Source organism: Humulus lupulus, chromosome 6 (genome assembly GCF_963169125.1).
Source record: "Humulus lupulus chromosome 6, drHumLupu1.1, whole genome shotgun sequence".
Classification (NCBI taxonomy): domain Eukaryota; kingdom Viridiplantae; phylum Streptophyta; class Magnoliopsida; order Rosales; family Cannabaceae; genus Humulus; species Humulus lupulus.
Genome location: NC_084798.1, coordinates 70,893,931 through 70,910,598, shown reverse-complemented (window position 1 = coordinate 70,910,598; position 16,668 = coordinate 70,893,931). Strand labels below are relative to the sequence as shown.

The 16,668-nt window shown below is 39.4% G+C and overlaps 1 protein-coding gene and 1 long non-coding RNA gene across 8 annotated transcripts in view; both read left to right on the top strand.

Moving 5' to 3' along the window:
• Positions 1-16,668, top strand: part of LOC133782263 (beta-glucosidase 17-like) — a 78,297-nt gene that overhangs the window by 50,408 nt on the left and 11,221 nt on the right. For 6 of the 7 annotated variants that reach the window (XM_062221504.1, XM_062221503.1, XM_062221502.1 and 3 more), the window contains 4 exons: positions 909-986; positions 1,249-1,336; positions 2,733-2,985; positions 3,151-3,266. In XM_062221504.1, coding sequence (XP_062077488.1) covers positions 909-986; positions 1,249-1,336; positions 2,733-2,985; positions 3,151-3,266 — 535 coding nt within the window. The remainder of the gene's footprint in view (positions 1-908; positions 987-1,248; positions 1,337-2,732; positions 2,986-3,150; positions 3,267-16,668) is intronic. The other variant, XM_062221506.1, reaches the window with a different exon arrangement.
• On the top strand, positions 3,278-11,431 carry LOC133782264 (uncharacterized). The gene is made up of 3 exons (XR_009870443.1): positions 3,278-10,099; positions 10,198-10,669; positions 10,745-11,431. It is a non-coding gene; the product is annotated as an uncharacterized LOC133782264 (long non-coding RNA).

Here is a 16,668-nt window from a genome sequence, read left to right as displayed (position 1 = left end):
ATACGCACGTTCATGCTGCGTGTCCGAGAAGTCAGGGATATATCAGACACATGATGTCTGATATATGCACGTTTACCTTGCGTGGTTGACTTTACAAAAGGTCACAGCCTCCAACTCTAGCTTGTACCACGAGCTGGATGCTTCCCTCGACCTGTGGCCTTCAGAGTCCAGACTCAGTCCTTAAATAATCTTGGTGAACCCTTTGGATACCCGAGCTAACGAGGTAGGACCTGACGACAGCAGCTCCGGTCATGGGGGATCCACGTGGTTGATATGATTTAGGCCGTATCTCAGCTCGCTAATAGCCCGTGGAAAAATTAGGGCGTACATATATAAATATTTATTATTTAATTAATGGCTAGAGGAATTAAAATAAGTAATTTTTCATTAAAAAACTAAATGACAAAATTACAAAATATGATATATATATGTGTCTTATTATATTATTACATATATGTTTGGATAAACAAAATATGTTAAGTGAAAAAATAAATAATTAATAAAAGAAAGAAAATATTAAATTTAAGTACATAAATATTTTTCGGTTATATTTTTAAAAATATAATTGTAGAGTAATTTAAATATGTGATGATAAATTATTATTCATTTTTAAATTTTTTCAATTTATTTGTCTTAGTTAGATAACTTTATTAATTTTTATTTTCTTAAAAAAAATTATTTATTTTATTTAAATGACTTTAAGATTAACGGAGTTAGAAAATAATAAAAAAAATATTAAATCAACAACAATTTCCACTAAATACATATATAAGTGATCCAATATAAATATATATATATATTCTAACAAAGATATATACTTTTATATTTTGAGTCGGAAGTATTGCGAAATTTCTAATTCCTCTTTTTTAATTCCATGTTCTTATGTTTTTTTTTTCCTTTTCATGTAGATGGAAAAATTAGTGGAGGTGTCAACTCAATTGCGGTCAAATTCTACAACAATCTCATCAATGAACTTCTTTCAAATGGTAATATTAATCTTCAACTATGTACATATATGCTACGTACCTAGTTGTATATGTGTGTTTAATTATCTTTCATGAACTTAAACATATTTGTTTTATGTGCGTATTTTTAAACTGAATGATATTTATAATCAATTATGAAAAGTAACATTAATTCGTTGAAAACAATATACTAAAATGCATATAGATTAATAATAAATAAAACTATTTTCTCTAGTTAAGCATGCTATAGATTTATAATTATTGTTCATGAATGTGTAAATAGGAATCAAACCACTTGTGACATTACTACATTACGACACACCACAAGCACTTGAAGATGAGTATACTAGTTGGTTAAGCCCTAAGATAGTGTAAGTCTAAATTTCTTATATATATTTGCATTATTTCTCTCCATCCTTTTACTTTTTTTTACTTAGTTTTTCATTGTAGTCATATTCAAATTGATCAATAGCCTGATATCTATACTATATATATATATATATATATATATAGCATGGATATGTGTTTTGAGTCATTCTTCTTTTTTGTTTTTTCTTTAATTTGTTCTTTCTGTTAAATAATATATATATATAATATAAACTGATTATAATATATTATTTGTAATTGTATATGCACAATATACATTATATTGTATTAAGTAAACGGGGTCATTTTTGCGTGGATGCGGTAAGCCATTCTTCTTTTTTGTTTTTTTCTTAATTTGTTTTTTTATGTTAAATAGTATATATATATATAATGTAAACTAATTTATATTATGTTTTTCGTAATTGTATATGCATAATATACATTATATTATATTAAGTATACGAGGTTATTTTTCTTTTTTGTTTTTTTCTTAATTTATTTTTTCTATTAACCAATATATATAACATACACTAATTATATGATGTTCATTTGTAGTTGTATATGCACAATATACAATATCTATATATATAAATTTAATATGTATGATTATATTGTATTTAGTCCATTGCATTTATATAGTAATATAATAAAATGCTATCATCATTTATTGAATATTAATACATACGAATGCAACGTGGTTTAATGCATGTGAAAGTTACATGTATTGATAGGCTTGTTGCTCGAGTCATACTATGCTGGTGTGTTGATCACACATATACGGTCATCCTTTTTTTTATAAACAAAAAATAAATTATTAACTGTGAACTATTTATTTATATTATTATTTAATTTTTTCACGAATTCAAAACAAAAATATATTATTTTTATAAAGAGTAAAACATAAGAAAAAAAGTAACACTGATACCGGGTTGCTCGTGCCTTTGGCACGAGCCACTCTCACTAGTATATATATATATATATGTATGTATGGGCATGGTTTGTAGCACGTAGAGAATTTGTGGCTCTATTATTTTACACCATGGTATTTTGTAATTATCATAATCCTCCTACACATTTCTATGAATAATTTAGGGGTGTCAAAAATAGAGTTCAAATATAATATTGTATGTGTGGTGGTACTGGAAATCTGAAACTCTATTTTTGACATTTTAAATTGTTCAAAATTTTCCAGAAACATAAAGGAGATTCGTTGTAACTATAATGAATATTGTCATTTAAAAAAATTAAGATCATAGCTTATCCAAGTATGAAAAAAATGTATAATTTGCAATAATAGTGCATAAAAAGTATATACCACCGTAGCCATACCCTTTATATGTATATATATATATATATATACTTTGATTAGTTACTACTTAACACAATCATTTTTATGAATAGCAATGATTATCTAGAGTATTCAAACTTTTGTTTCAAAACATTTGGCGATCGAGTCAAGTTTTGGGTTACAATGAATGAGCCAAATGGATTATGTATAAATGGGTACAATAATGGTATCATGGCACCTGGTCGCTGCTCTAACTATATTGGAAACTGCTCTAGTGGTCACTCAGCAACTGAACCCTACATTGCAGCACACCATATGCTTTTAGCTCATGCAGCTACTGTGAGATTGTATAGAGTAAAATATCAGGTTTGTGTAGAAAAGAAAATACATATGTTTATTGTACATAATCATGACTAGATAATTACATATGACAAATAAAATTGGAAAGCATAGTTTGAACTTGTTTTTTCTATATGAAAATTATATAATACAACTAATATATATAAGTTATGTGGTAACAATATTTTGCAGCCATATCAAAAGGGAACAATAGGGATTACTATAATATCTCCATGGTTTATACCAAAATACAGCACACCAGCAAGTCGTAGAGCGGCAAATAGATCCCTTGAATTTTTCTTTGGATGGTAAGATTATTTACTAGTTTCTAAATCACGATTATAATATTTGATTCTTTGTCATATTTAATGCATTTAACTATAGGGACTTTACCATTTCGGTTATTTGTATTTTAGTTTAATTTCAAGATGGATTCTCTATTTTAAATAATTTATTTTTAGAATTTGTGATTTGTGAAATGGTTAAAAATAGTTTTTTAAACTCGAATTCAGACAAAATATTTTTAAACATAACTCCATAAAGATCAATGTCTGTCAACACATTTTGACTGAATTCGAATTTAGGAACTGTATTTAACTATTTGACAAAATACATAGTGTAAAAATATATTTTTTATAATAAAATGTCTATCGACCCAAATTAATATAAACCCTTAAATATAAACTAATACTTAAATATAAACTAATACAGTACAAATATGTTCGATCGATAATCTTAGAATAGAAAGATTATATGTCAACTTGATACACAACAGTTGTATGTGAGTAGGAAACAGAAGCAAAACTTAAGAAGACAATAGCAAAACTATGGAAATTAGGGAGAAACTTTATTAAAATATTAGAAAGAAAAATCCAAAATATTCAGCCTAGGGCTAAATTACATTAATCCAAGCATTCCTTAACCCTTCTCATTTCTCTTTAATTAATCCCCTAAACTTTCCTAAACAAATCCAGAATTCAAATCAGGTAACTAAACAAAACACAACTGAAAATAAAAAGAAGCAAGTAAATAAAATCATAAACTCCCATAAATAACTAATCCCAAATCTATTCCTTAATTACACAATATCTCCCAGTATAAGGATATCGTGTTGGTGGTCTATCATTACCCGCTGCCCAAATTTCACCTTGCCCTCAAGGTGGAAAAGAAGGAACTGTGGCAACAAGTGGGCCAGATTCATTGGCTGTAGGTCCATCAATGGCCTCCTCATCATCTCCAGGATCAATATCTTGCATCTAGATCACTTGTAACTCTTTCATCTTGCAACGATGACTAGGAGAATACCTCTCATCACACTTGTAGCACGAGCTACGTGCACGCTTCTACTGGATTTTTGCTTCAGATAGTCGACGAAAGGTTGGTTCATCTTTGGTGATTGTCGTGTGTGGAGAACACTCGGTTGGGGTTGAGAAAGTCGAAGTCCCAGAGGAGAACCCGATATTGCGAGTAAAGCTGGTAGGGCATTGGGCCATCAAATTGGCTTCAATCTTTTGGGCCAGCTCCATAACTTGCTCAAGCCCACTAGTTCAAAGGACAATAATCTCATACCCTAAATCAGCTTGCAGCCCATTAATAAGCGTGGATTCTAGAACTTGTTCTGATATTCCTTCTAGCAATGAAGTGAGCAATTCGAATCGCTTTCTATATTCACAAACGATACAATCCTGCTTCAAGGCTAGAAACTCATGATACATAGAGCCTGTTGGGAGAGGCCGGAACCGACGAATCATCTGGGTCTTCGAGTCTTCCCACGTCACAAAGGAACGTCAGCGATGCTCCCATTGGAACCAGTTCAAGAATCAAGCTAATAACTGTTGTCTCCAAACTATCGCTGCCAGTCATGCGATGAATTTCAAAATAGCGCTCAGCTTTCAAGAGCCAACGATCTGGATTTTCACCATCAAAAGAGGAGAGTTCAATTCTCCATGGTCAGATGTCCCAGCAGGGAGTCGCGAGAGTCACACAATACCCCCCAAGAGTTGGCACTACTACCGTCCACATCAGCAACTTCCCGACGCGAGCAACCGTGCCCCTTCACCCACCTCCATTTTTACCCGTTGCAGTGGACTGGTCACGATCCTCCAAGATCAGCTCAAGTCAGCGTTCCTCTTGTCATTGAAGGAACATGTCAAAGCGAGTAACCAAGGTGGAAATCCCTTGTTCCAAAGCAGGAAACTTCTTCAATTGCTCTGTCATGACACCATCTCTTCCACCGCTTCTACCCGAGTCTCCTGGTCACCATGGGATTCGATCTCAGACGACGCATATTGATACACGACAGTTGTATGTCACCAAGAAACAAAAGCAAAACATAAAAAGACAATAGAAAAATTGAGGAGATTAGGGATAAACTTTATTGCTATATCAAAAAAAAAATCTAGGATATTCATGAACCTGGTTTCTCTCCAGCCTAGGGCTCAATTACAGTAGTCCAAGCATGCCCTAATCCTTCCCATCTCTCCCTATGTAATCCCCTAAACTTTCCTAAACAAACCCAGAATTCAGAACAGGTAACTAAACAAAACAGAACCAAAAATTAAAACCAGATGGTAAATAAAATCATGGGTGCAAAATGACATTTTTTTTACAGCTATTTTGGATTCTAGCATAGTTTTGATAATTCTATGCAAAATAATCTTTAAAAATTTAGACAACTAATCAAAAATTTTAGACAACTAATCAAAATATTCGGACAGTCTGGTCGAAAATTTTACTACTACAAAAAAGGCCTTTTAGGGCTCGTATTACGAGCCCTATATGAATGCTTTTAGGGCTTGCGTTATGTGTCCTAAAATATCTCGTTGAGTGTCTTTAAATAAAGCTTTTAGGGCTCTCTTCGTATGTCCTAAAAGAAATTTTTTAGGATACGCAATGCATGCCCTTAAAAATTATATTTTTAATTTTTAAAAAATTAATTTATATTTATTTTAAATTAAAAATTATGATTTTAATGAAATATTTATATACAAATCTAAAAACTTGTAGATTAAAATAACAAAACTTATAAATTCAATGACATATATAATTACAAATCAAAAATAATAATTTTGGAACAAATATAAATAATCAATCTTGTGGCATTTATAATACAAAACTAAGAAATCTAATAATAATAAATTGAGTTAAAGATGGAAACCATAATATCATTACTTGGCTTGATGACGGATTCTTCAAGCAACTTCTTCTTCCTTTTGCAAATTTTTGACTTTCTAGAGGTTCTATGAGGAACCTAAAAATTTATCAATAAGAAATTAGGAAGATTATAAAGTGTAAAAAAATTACATACATAAATAAGATGGCTGTCCAAATAAGTATAGATTCCTTTACACGTAGCTAATAAACTAGACCCAAAATTGCTCTTTCTAGGCATAGCAACTATCCTCTACAATTGGAAAGAAAAAGGGCAGCTGCAACTTTTACAAGGGACAAGTATATCATAAAACTAGAAGGCATCATGTATTACAAAAAATAGAGATACATTATGGAATTGCAAAAACTAGAACAAGAGTGCAATATTATTCTTTAGGCATTCAGACAAACACATAATGTGCAAACCAAGAAAGACATGTGTAACACAAGAATAAGACTACAAAAACACATCTATAATTAACAAGAACAAATTAACCAGAAGTAAGAGAGATACAAGGATAATGATTTAGAATATCATCCCTATATATCAATGTTGACGCCGTTTTTCGTCAACTTAAAATGTAGAGCAATTAAACAATAAGAACTATGGCGCAGATAAATAATACAGTAGAACAACAAGAATTTTACGTGGTTCAGCAGTTAACTCTGCCTAGTCCACGAGTCTATTTTATTAAGACTTTGGAGTTTTTTGGAAATCTTTCAAGGATGAATTCTCCGAAATTTCTCTCAAGATATCAAAAGATCTGTCCTTTACAAATGTTCATGACCTCTCTATTTATAGAGGGTTCTCAGAGTTCATTCCCACATATTTCGGGAAGATACTCCTATTTATTAATGAAAATAAAGATATTAAATTATGTAACTCCTATATACAAGGAAACGTCCCCTGAAGACCAGGAGGCGTATAACAGACTTGTTAATATCCCTTTAATGTTGGGATGTTACAACAATAAATATCTTTAAATGCATGGAACGCATCTTATCAGATGACCCATTAAATCGTTCGAGGTCGGCAATCAGCATCATGTTGGTCCAGGTCTATAGATAAGTTATGAGCTAGCCCCTTTACCCGAAGACCAGCTCAGAGCGGGTAAATACCATGGAGGCCGTTACACTCCGAGCTTATACTCCTGCCAAGCTCGGGCTACTTGATCCGAAGACAACCAACAACGAATATACCCCGATGCTAATTTCTTTCGAGCAAAGAAAGAACTTCGAGGTTAAAATGCCTTCGAGGTTGCCATCTTGATTCGAGGGTTCGACATCTGGGCCATGCACATGCATTTTAGATATCTCGATCTCACAATTGACGAGTCCAACTTTCGTGATCACAATCTTGGGTCTCAAAATCTGGGTGTAACATTTTGCCCCCTCAAAAGTATTAGTTCGAATCCTATGAGAAGGAAACTTTTGAACTACTTCCTTCGGGAACTGTTCCGTCACACACTCGAGTATGGACACACGTCAGTTGGGTATTGTTCATTTAAGGTACTTGAGTGCCTTGAAACTCTGCCCATGTTTATCCGCCTGCCTTCCTTTTAGGGTACCATCATTTCATTATTCCCTGACCGCTAGATCTGATACGGGATCTGGCCAATGGCCCAGATTAGTTCAACTTTTATCATCCCCATGGGCCTATAAATAAGTTTCTGGTTGTCTTCTCCATTTTTCCTTTACGTTCAAACTTTTAGAGAGAGAAAACCAGAATCGTTCTTGTCCAATTCTTGCATGTTCTCCAAGCCGAGAAGACAAAGCACGGTTGGACTTTTTGACTCAGTGAGATCTTACTTGCAACCGCTCGTTCAATCATCCATTTCTCTGTTTCCACCGATTACATTGTGTAAGTTTTCAGTTTATGGCTTCTTTGCGTTATATATATACATTTTTTTTTGTATGCTTATGCTTCTGTTACATCGTGGGTGCTAGGATTTATTCTCGACCCATTCACTAGTTTAATGCACTAGGATTAGGGTGCTTCGACTGATAGACATTAGGCTCAAACCCAGTTTCTGCGAAAAAGGGTCCAAAAATGGTTCCTTTTTTGGGTTTTCAAATTTTAGAAACCATATCTTGCACACCAAGATATCGGGTACAAAATCAGGGTTTTTTAAGGAATGCACGATTCCAAAAAATATCACCTTTTAGACAACCGCCACCTTTTTTCCCTAATACTTCGGGATTTACCATAACATATCCACCTTCCTTCCTTTCGGTAGAATACACGCTCTGAGATTGGTCTCACCCTTTGGATCGAGCTTGCCTTGTAGCCTCGATCATTCGAGCTTAGGTACTATTTATCTCTTTATTTCTTGTTCGCTTGGCCCTCACCCTTTTTCTTTCTTGTTAGATGCCGCAGAATTCGGGAAAGTGGTGGGGGTCAAAGCTCGCAATTCCTTACTCACCAGTAGCTTTGAGCCCGGAATCTCCTTTCACTCGGAACCAACGCTTAATTCAGGAGCACGAACTGAGACGTGAGCAAGAGGACACTCGAGACCACTTCTGACGTCAGATAGACGAGGTCGAAGAAGGGAAAAGTAAAAGACTAAGGGTCGCCCTTCATCCAGATCCGGACACCAAGCCTAGACCGATTCCTCTCGATCCTACGCTTAAAGTTACAATCGCCTTCAAGCCAGGTGATCTTCAGTTTTCACTGATGGGGGAACCCTCTACCTCGCAGCCGAGGAGAGAATTTTTCGAGGCCGAGCATTACTGGAGCTCGGTTACGTCACTAGGCTAGATAACCCATATTCTGGCCTTTCATGGCATAGGACTATCAGGCTCGCTAAGGTGTCGGGCCCCAACCTCCCACGAGCGGTGTTGTCGCGCTTCAGGAGATGGAAATCCTGACAGCAAGCTGAGATACGCAGCTTGGAGCCATGAGCATATGAAGGCAGGGGCAGTACTGCCCTTGAAGTCTTTTTTCAAGAACTTCACAGATTTTGTTGGGCTGGCCCCTTTCCAGCTCAACACCAATTCTTACAGGGTACTGTCTGCCCTGAGGTCGCTATATCACGAGTTGAAGTGGATAGGACCTTCACCAGAGGAGATTTTATATCTCTTCTACTTGAAAAGAAATCCCTCCCGAGATCGAGGAGGGGACGACTTCTACTACCTCTCGAGCTATCCGAAGGAGAAGAAGATGTTCAAGGATCTTCCCAATCATCCTCTTGACTTCAAGAAGGCCTTCTTCTGGACAGATGGTCTAGCCCCGTCTCGATTCTATTCGTTCAGACGGATTCGTAAGTATCTCAACCTCCTTCTTTTTTGTGCTCGAACTATGTTTTTAGGCCCGTACTTAGTTGAAATGCGTTTCATTTTCCATCCAACTACCATCACCCTACCCCTACCATGGAGACGAGGGAGCACAGAGAGACTCTGCTCCTACTTCCCTATGGCAGGAGATCCATTTCCTATGTCCTGCATGAAGACAAGCTCCGGGCATGTGAGCTCTTAGGGGAGGATCAGTCTACATCAGACTGGTCCAATAAAAAATACGACTGGTGGGAGCTCGTGCCTCTGCCAACCGGAAACCTCCCCCCAAGGAGAGATGTGAGGCCTCCATCTCTAGCTCGTCATAGGAATCCATAATTGGGGAATGAGGCCAACGATGAGGCCTCAAGTTCGGGCTCGGATGAACAAGGTACAATCATCCTTATCTTGAATATGTGGTCCCCCTCACTACTAAAACATAGACCCGATAGATTAATATTGTGTGAGGATGATAGGAACCATTTTTATGTATGGTCTTGGGTAGATGAGAGGATACATAGCTTCGATAGCTGGCTTGGGAAATACGACACCATGTATAGCCTGAACGAGGTATGGAACAGAATAACCGTCCAATACGGGACTAACAACTATAGGGACCTTTCCAGGTTGATGTCCACCTAAAGGGAAGGTACTCCCCCCGCCTCTTTTGAAGATGGGGGAATTTCGTGGTCGCCGAGCACAAGCTCAGGGGAGAGTTCCAGTTAGGTTTCTCTCCACCTGTCTTTTTATCCCTTTTGTCCGTATCATGTTAAATTATTTTGTTTTTTGGATAGCTCATAATGTGGTGTAAATGTGCAGGCGAGATGGACTCCGACCTTGACAACATCCTTGAGAGTGGCGGGGCCAAAAGAAGCAAACGCCTGAGAGGTTCATGGAAGTCTGAGCGTCCCGCCAAGGTCCTCAAGAGAACTAAAAAGACACCTCCTCCACCAGCTCCAGCTGCTACGAGCTCGTCTGTGGAGCCGAATCCTCAAGTCGAAGGGTCCACTACGGTCGAGCTCCAACCCCCTCCAATCATGGTTCACTCAACACTCGGCCCCCCTCCAAAAAAACCCTCAGTTTCCACACACGCAAGTTGTCGGTTTCTACTCACGTCGATGAGTATGTAATTGACAATGCTGCCAGATCCCATGGGGCTACACTAGGCTCGGACATCCTGTCTCGAGTGGGTCAAAGCTTTAGTGGCTTCGACGCCCCACATTGGCAGTTTTTGAACAACACCCGAGACTGCAATACACTTTACGAGAGGAGTGTCGAGCTTACTGCTACGGTAACCTTTCTTTTCTTGCTATCAGCTGTATTTACAGTTAGTCCATATACTAATTTTGATTTCTTTGTATGTCAGGCTCTTGCTGTCTCTGCCCAGCTTAATTATAAGCTGAACAACGAGATCCACTCGAGCATGTCCTTTGCTCAGGAGGCGAAGGATCTCCAGCTCAAACTGAATGACGAGCTCAAGGCAACAAAAGCTAAGATGGAAGCAGGAGCTGAGGAGCTAAAGGCCAAATCTTCCGAGCTTGAAAAGCTGAATGCCTACCTCGCGGAGCTTTAACAAGAGAATGGTCGGGTCAAGGAGACCAATGCCAAGCTTGAAGAAGAGAAGGCCGCCACTTTCGAGATCATGGAAGGTGAAAAGAGTCGTCTTCTCGAGGAGTTTAAGGAGAAGAAGGATCGGGCAGTCGACATGGCCATGTATAGAATCTAGGCCAACAATGTCGACCTCGACACCAGCTTCTTAGGCCCTCTTGAAGCGAAGCTCATGGCCCAATGGCAGGCTCGGCTGGATGATGAGGAGACTACTCGAGAGGAGGCAGAGAGAGCCGAAGGGGACGCTGATGCTGAGAAGGCCAAGGAGAATGTTCCTCCTTCTTAATTCTTGCCTCGAGGCTGTGTCCCTTTGAATCTTTTGTAATAGCCCTTTTTATTATTTTTTTTATTTATGCCCATAGGGCCGAGACAATTTTACAGCTCGTGAAAGAGCTGTCCTTTATGATATTACTTTTTTGAATTTACTTTAATACACTTTGCTTTACATTTCTTGGGTCGAAATATTTTGCACAATTTAAATTAAAGTGTCATATATGCCTGTTTATTCATACAAACATAATTTGGATTTAAGCTCGAGATTCAATGCATTCATGCACAGTTTGCTTGAATTATCCGCTTCCGATCTCGTTATTTGTCAAGGCCAGATATTACTTTTACCATGCACCCGCAAGTACTTATATGGTGTGTAATGCAAATGGTTTAGTTGTATCTTACTTTTTTAGTTGCTTTTTCTCGTCCTCGGTTATCTCTCTGAAGTTATGAGGTTGAAACTATTATTTTGCAAGATACTCCAGCCTCGATCTTGACTTAACACAAAGTGGGTTATGTTCCAACTTACTGCCAATTAGTTTTAGCTGGTTTGTTCCAAACCTATTAAGGTCGTGTTAGGTTTGTAATCCATACACTTATATTTTAAATCTAGTTTGCATATTTTGTTACATCCAAACATTTTTATCTTTTGATAATTTGGTTATATTCAAACTATCTTGGCTCGCGCATTTGGTTACGTCCAAACACTTGTATGTTTTTTGATAGTTTGGTTATATCCAAACTATCTTAGCTCGCACATTTGGTTATATCCAAACACTTATATGCATTTCGTATATGCTATTTTATTTTTTCAAGCTGATGGTATATGCACCACTAATGCCCCCTTTATATCCTATGAGTGTGACCATAGGTTATTAAATTAAGAGAAATTGCAAAAAATACAGCATATTAAACGAAATCAAACTTTATTTGAAAAAAATCCAAAAATAGAAAAACAGTACAGATAAACAAGCATGGTTATAGGTAACATCCTTCCAACACTACTGATAGTAAGGTCATAGGTACCAGACTTCCATCCAATCTTGCCAACTTCCATTCCATGCTCGTGGTACCAGACTTCCATCCAATCTTGCTAACTTGTACACGCCGGGTCGGACGACTGATTCTATCTGATAAGGTCCTTCCCAATTTGGCCCGAGCACACCAGTTGCTGGATCCTGTGTCGCCAAGAATACCCGCCTTAGCACCAAATCTCCTACGCCAAATTTTCGATCTCAAACTCTTTTGTTGAAGTACCGGGTAGCTCGCTGTTGGTATGCATCATTTTTTAATTGAGCTTCGTTCCTTCTTTCTTCGATCAGGTCCAGAGTTTCTTCGAGCTGAGAGTGGTTCGAGGTTTGATTATAAGCGAGGGCTCAAATTGTGGGAATTTTGACCTCGATTGGCAACATAGCCTCACAACCGTACGCCAGAGAGAATGGGGTATGTCCTGGTGATGTACGGGCCGTGGTCCTATACGCCCACAAAACTTGGGGCAACTCTTCGGGCCATCTTCCTTTAGCTTCTTCCAACTTTTTCTTTAGCGTACTTTTTAGGGTTTTGTTTACAGCTTCGACCTGGCCATTCGCCTGGGGATGGGCCACTGACGAGAAGCTCTTTATTATCCCATTTTTTTTCCGCAAAAGTTGGTAAACAGATCACTGTCGAACTGGGTACCATTATCGGACACAATCTTCCTCGGCATCCCATAACGACATATGATGTTTTTCACCATAAAGTCAAGGACTTTCTTTGAGGTTATTGTCGCCAAAGGTTCAGCTTCAGCCCACTTCGTAAAGTAATCTACGACGATTACTACGTATTTTACTCCGCCCTTGCCAGTCGGAAGGGAGCCTATGAGGTCCATTCCCCATACCACAAATGGCCACGGGGAGGTCATCATAGTTAGCTCGGATGGTGGAGCTCGAGGAATTGTGGTGAATCATTGGCACTTATCATACCTTTTGACGTAGTCGAACGAGTTTGATTTGATGGTAGGCAAGAAGTATCCATGGCGTATGGTTTTCTTGGACAGGCTATGCCCCCCAGTATGGTCTCCACAGAACCCTTCATGAATTTCTTCTATGATTTTCTTAGCTTCGGGTGGAGTCACACACCGAAGTAGTGGCATGGATTATCCTCTTCCTATACAGCCTTCCATCTACAATGGTATAACGAGGGATTTGATACATCAACTTTCGAGCCTTGGTCCGTTCTTCCGGGAGAACATCGGTCTCAAGGTATTCAATTATCGGAGTCATCCAGGTTGGCTCAGAGTTGATCATACACACATCCTCTTCTTCTGGCTCGTCAATACTGGGCGTCGCAAGATGTTCGATAGGCACGACGTTCAGTTCATCACTCTCGGTAGAAGTAGCAAGCCTGGCTAAGGCATCCGCATTCGAGTTCTGTTCTCGGGGGACCTATTCTATCGCATAGAACTCGAACTGCTCTAGTGCCGACTTCACTTTTTCTAAGTATGTTGCCATCCTCGTACCACGAGCCTGGTGCTCTCCTAAAATTTGGTTAACCACCAGCTAAGAGTCGCTGTAGAAATGTATTGCTTTGGCTTTGAGCTCCTTGGCTATGCGAAGTTCTACCAGTAGAGCCTCGTACTCGGCCTCGTTATTCGACGCATCGAAGTCAAATCTTAAGGCAGAGTGAAATCGGCTTCCTGCAGGGGTGATCAAAATTACTCCTGCCCCCGATCCATTCTCATTAGAAGATCCGTCAACATAAAGTTTCCACAGCTCGCGGGCCGGGGTTATAACTTCATCGTTGGCCATACCCGTACATTCCACTTTGAAGTCTGCCAAGGCTTGCCCCTTATGGTCGTCCTTGGGTGATAAGTGATCTCGAATTGTCCGAGTTCAACGGCCCATTTAAGCAGTCGACCTGAAGCTTTTGGCTTGGACAAGACTTGTCTTAGTGGTTGATCAGTTAGTACATGGATGGGGTGCGCTAGAAAATAGGGTCGAAGCTTTCGATATGAGTGAATTAGGCTGAGAGCTAACTTCTCCATCAAGGGATATCTTGATTCTGCCCCTAGTAATCTTTTACTGACGTAATACACGGGCCTTTGCACTTTTCCCTCTTCCGGCATGAGTACCGCGCTTATGGCGTGCTCGGTCGTAGCAAGGTACAAGTACAGAACTTCTCCCGTAATGGGTTTTGACAAGATGGGAGGTTCTGCGAGGTGTTTCTTGAGTTCTTGAAAAGCCAACTTGCATTCTTCTGTCCATTCGAATTTCTTGCCTCCCCTCAACAGGTTGAAAAACGGAAGACAACGGTCTGTAGATTTTGAGATAAACCTACTTAGTGCCGCCATCCTGCCAGTCAAACTCTGGACATCTTTGTGTTTTCGAGGTGAAGGCATATCGATCAGAGCCTGGATCTTGTCTGGATTAGCTTCTATCCCCCGAGCATTTACAATGTAACCCAGGAATTTTCCTGAAGATACTCCGAAAGAGCACTTATGAGGGTTAAGTTTCATGTTATATTTCCGTAACACAGCAAAGCATTCTTCGAGGTCATCAACATGGTTATTGTTAAGTTGAGATTTGACTAACATATCGTCAACATAAACTTCCATGTTATTCCCTATTTGTTCGGAGAACATCATGTTCACGAGCCGCTGGTAAGTGGCTCCAACATTTTTGAGCCCGAATGGCATGACGTTATAACAATATAACCCTTTGTCTGTTATGAAGCTCGTATGCTCTTGGCCAGGGGCATGCATGGCAATTTGGTTATATCCAGAATAGGCATCCATGAACGACATGAGTCCATACCCTGCCGTGGCGTCCACGAGCTGGTCGATCCGTGGTAAAGGAAAACAGTCCTTAGGACAGGCCTTATTGAGGTCCGAGTAGTCAATGCAAGTTTGCCACGTCCCGTTAGGCTTTGAGACTAGCAGCGGGTTGGCTACCCAATCAGGGTAAAAAGCATCCTTGATGAATCAATTTACTTTTAACCTGTCGACCTCCTCTTTAAGGGCCTTCTTCCTATCATCATCCAGTAGTCTTCGCTTTTACTGCTTCGGCGGGAAGCTTTTATCGATATTTAGCGCGTGGCTCACTACATTTGGACTTATTCCTATCATGTCCGAATGTGACCATGCGAAGACATCCTGGTTCTTCTTCAAAAAGCAAATTAATTTCTATTTGGTTTCTTCGTGGAGGATTTTGCTGACCTTTACCATTTTCGGGGGGTCTGATTCTTCGAGCCTGACTTCTTTGAGCTCTTCTAATGGTTCGAGATCAGCTCTTTCCTCCACTCTTGGGTCGATTTCTTCATCTATTTCCAGGACTGTCCCGTCCTTATTCTGAATAACGACGAGCGCTTGTGCGCTCACCTGCTTCGTTCCTCTTATGGAAATGCTATAGCATTCCCTCCCGGCTAACTGGTCTCCCTTCAGCGTCCCGATGCCACTGGAAGTCAGGAACTTGATGGACAAATTCCTTACAGACGAGACTCTCCCCAGCCCTACTAGGGCGGGTCTCTCGAGCAGCACGTTGTAGGCCGATGGCAGCTCCACTACTACAAGCTCCATCATCTTGGTTGATGAGACTGGGTAGTCTCCCAAGGTCACAGGGAGTTCAATGGACCCCATACAGGAAATCCCCTCTCCTGAAAAACTGTACAGTGTCGTTGCACAAGCTTTTAGGTCTCGAAGCGCGAGTCCCATCTTTTCTAAGGTGGTCTTATAGAGAATGTTCACCGAGCTCCCATTATCAATGAGAACTCGGTGAACTCTCTTATTCGTGAGCTGGAGAGTGATGACCAGTGGGTCATTGTGAGGAAACTGAACATGGGACACATCGTCCTCAGTAAAGGTTATCGGCTGAGATTCAATCTTTTGATACTTTGGGGCTCTAGGTTCGGGTTCATAAGGGGACCCGTTCCCAGTTTTTAACTCGTTCACGTATCGCTTTTGGGAATTCTTGCTTGATCCTGCGAGGTGAGGCTCGCCCGAGATGGTTATCACATCTTCTCCATCAATCGGAGGGGGTCTCTCTTCTTCCCTAGCCCGAGAATTGTTGTTTTGGGCAGGCGACAGTGCAGCTGTCCTCTGGCTGGTAGAAGCCTGGTTATTGTTCTGGTTCCTGACATACTGCCTGAAGTATCCTCTCGAGATCAGCCCTTCGATCTCGTCCTTCAGTTTCCTGCATTCATCAGTAGTGTGTCCAGTGTCTCTGTGAAATCGACAGTATTTACTGGAGTTTCTCTTGGACTTTTGATTTCTCATGGGGTCTGGACGCCTGAAAGGGACCTAGTTTTCATTAGCCAGGTAAATATTCTCCCGAGACTCGTTGAGCTCGGTGTACACCTTGTACACGGAGAAATACCTCTCCCCTTTCTTCTTCTTTCCCCCTTCCGCCTCGGGGTTACTTCCTTCATTCTTCTTCCTTT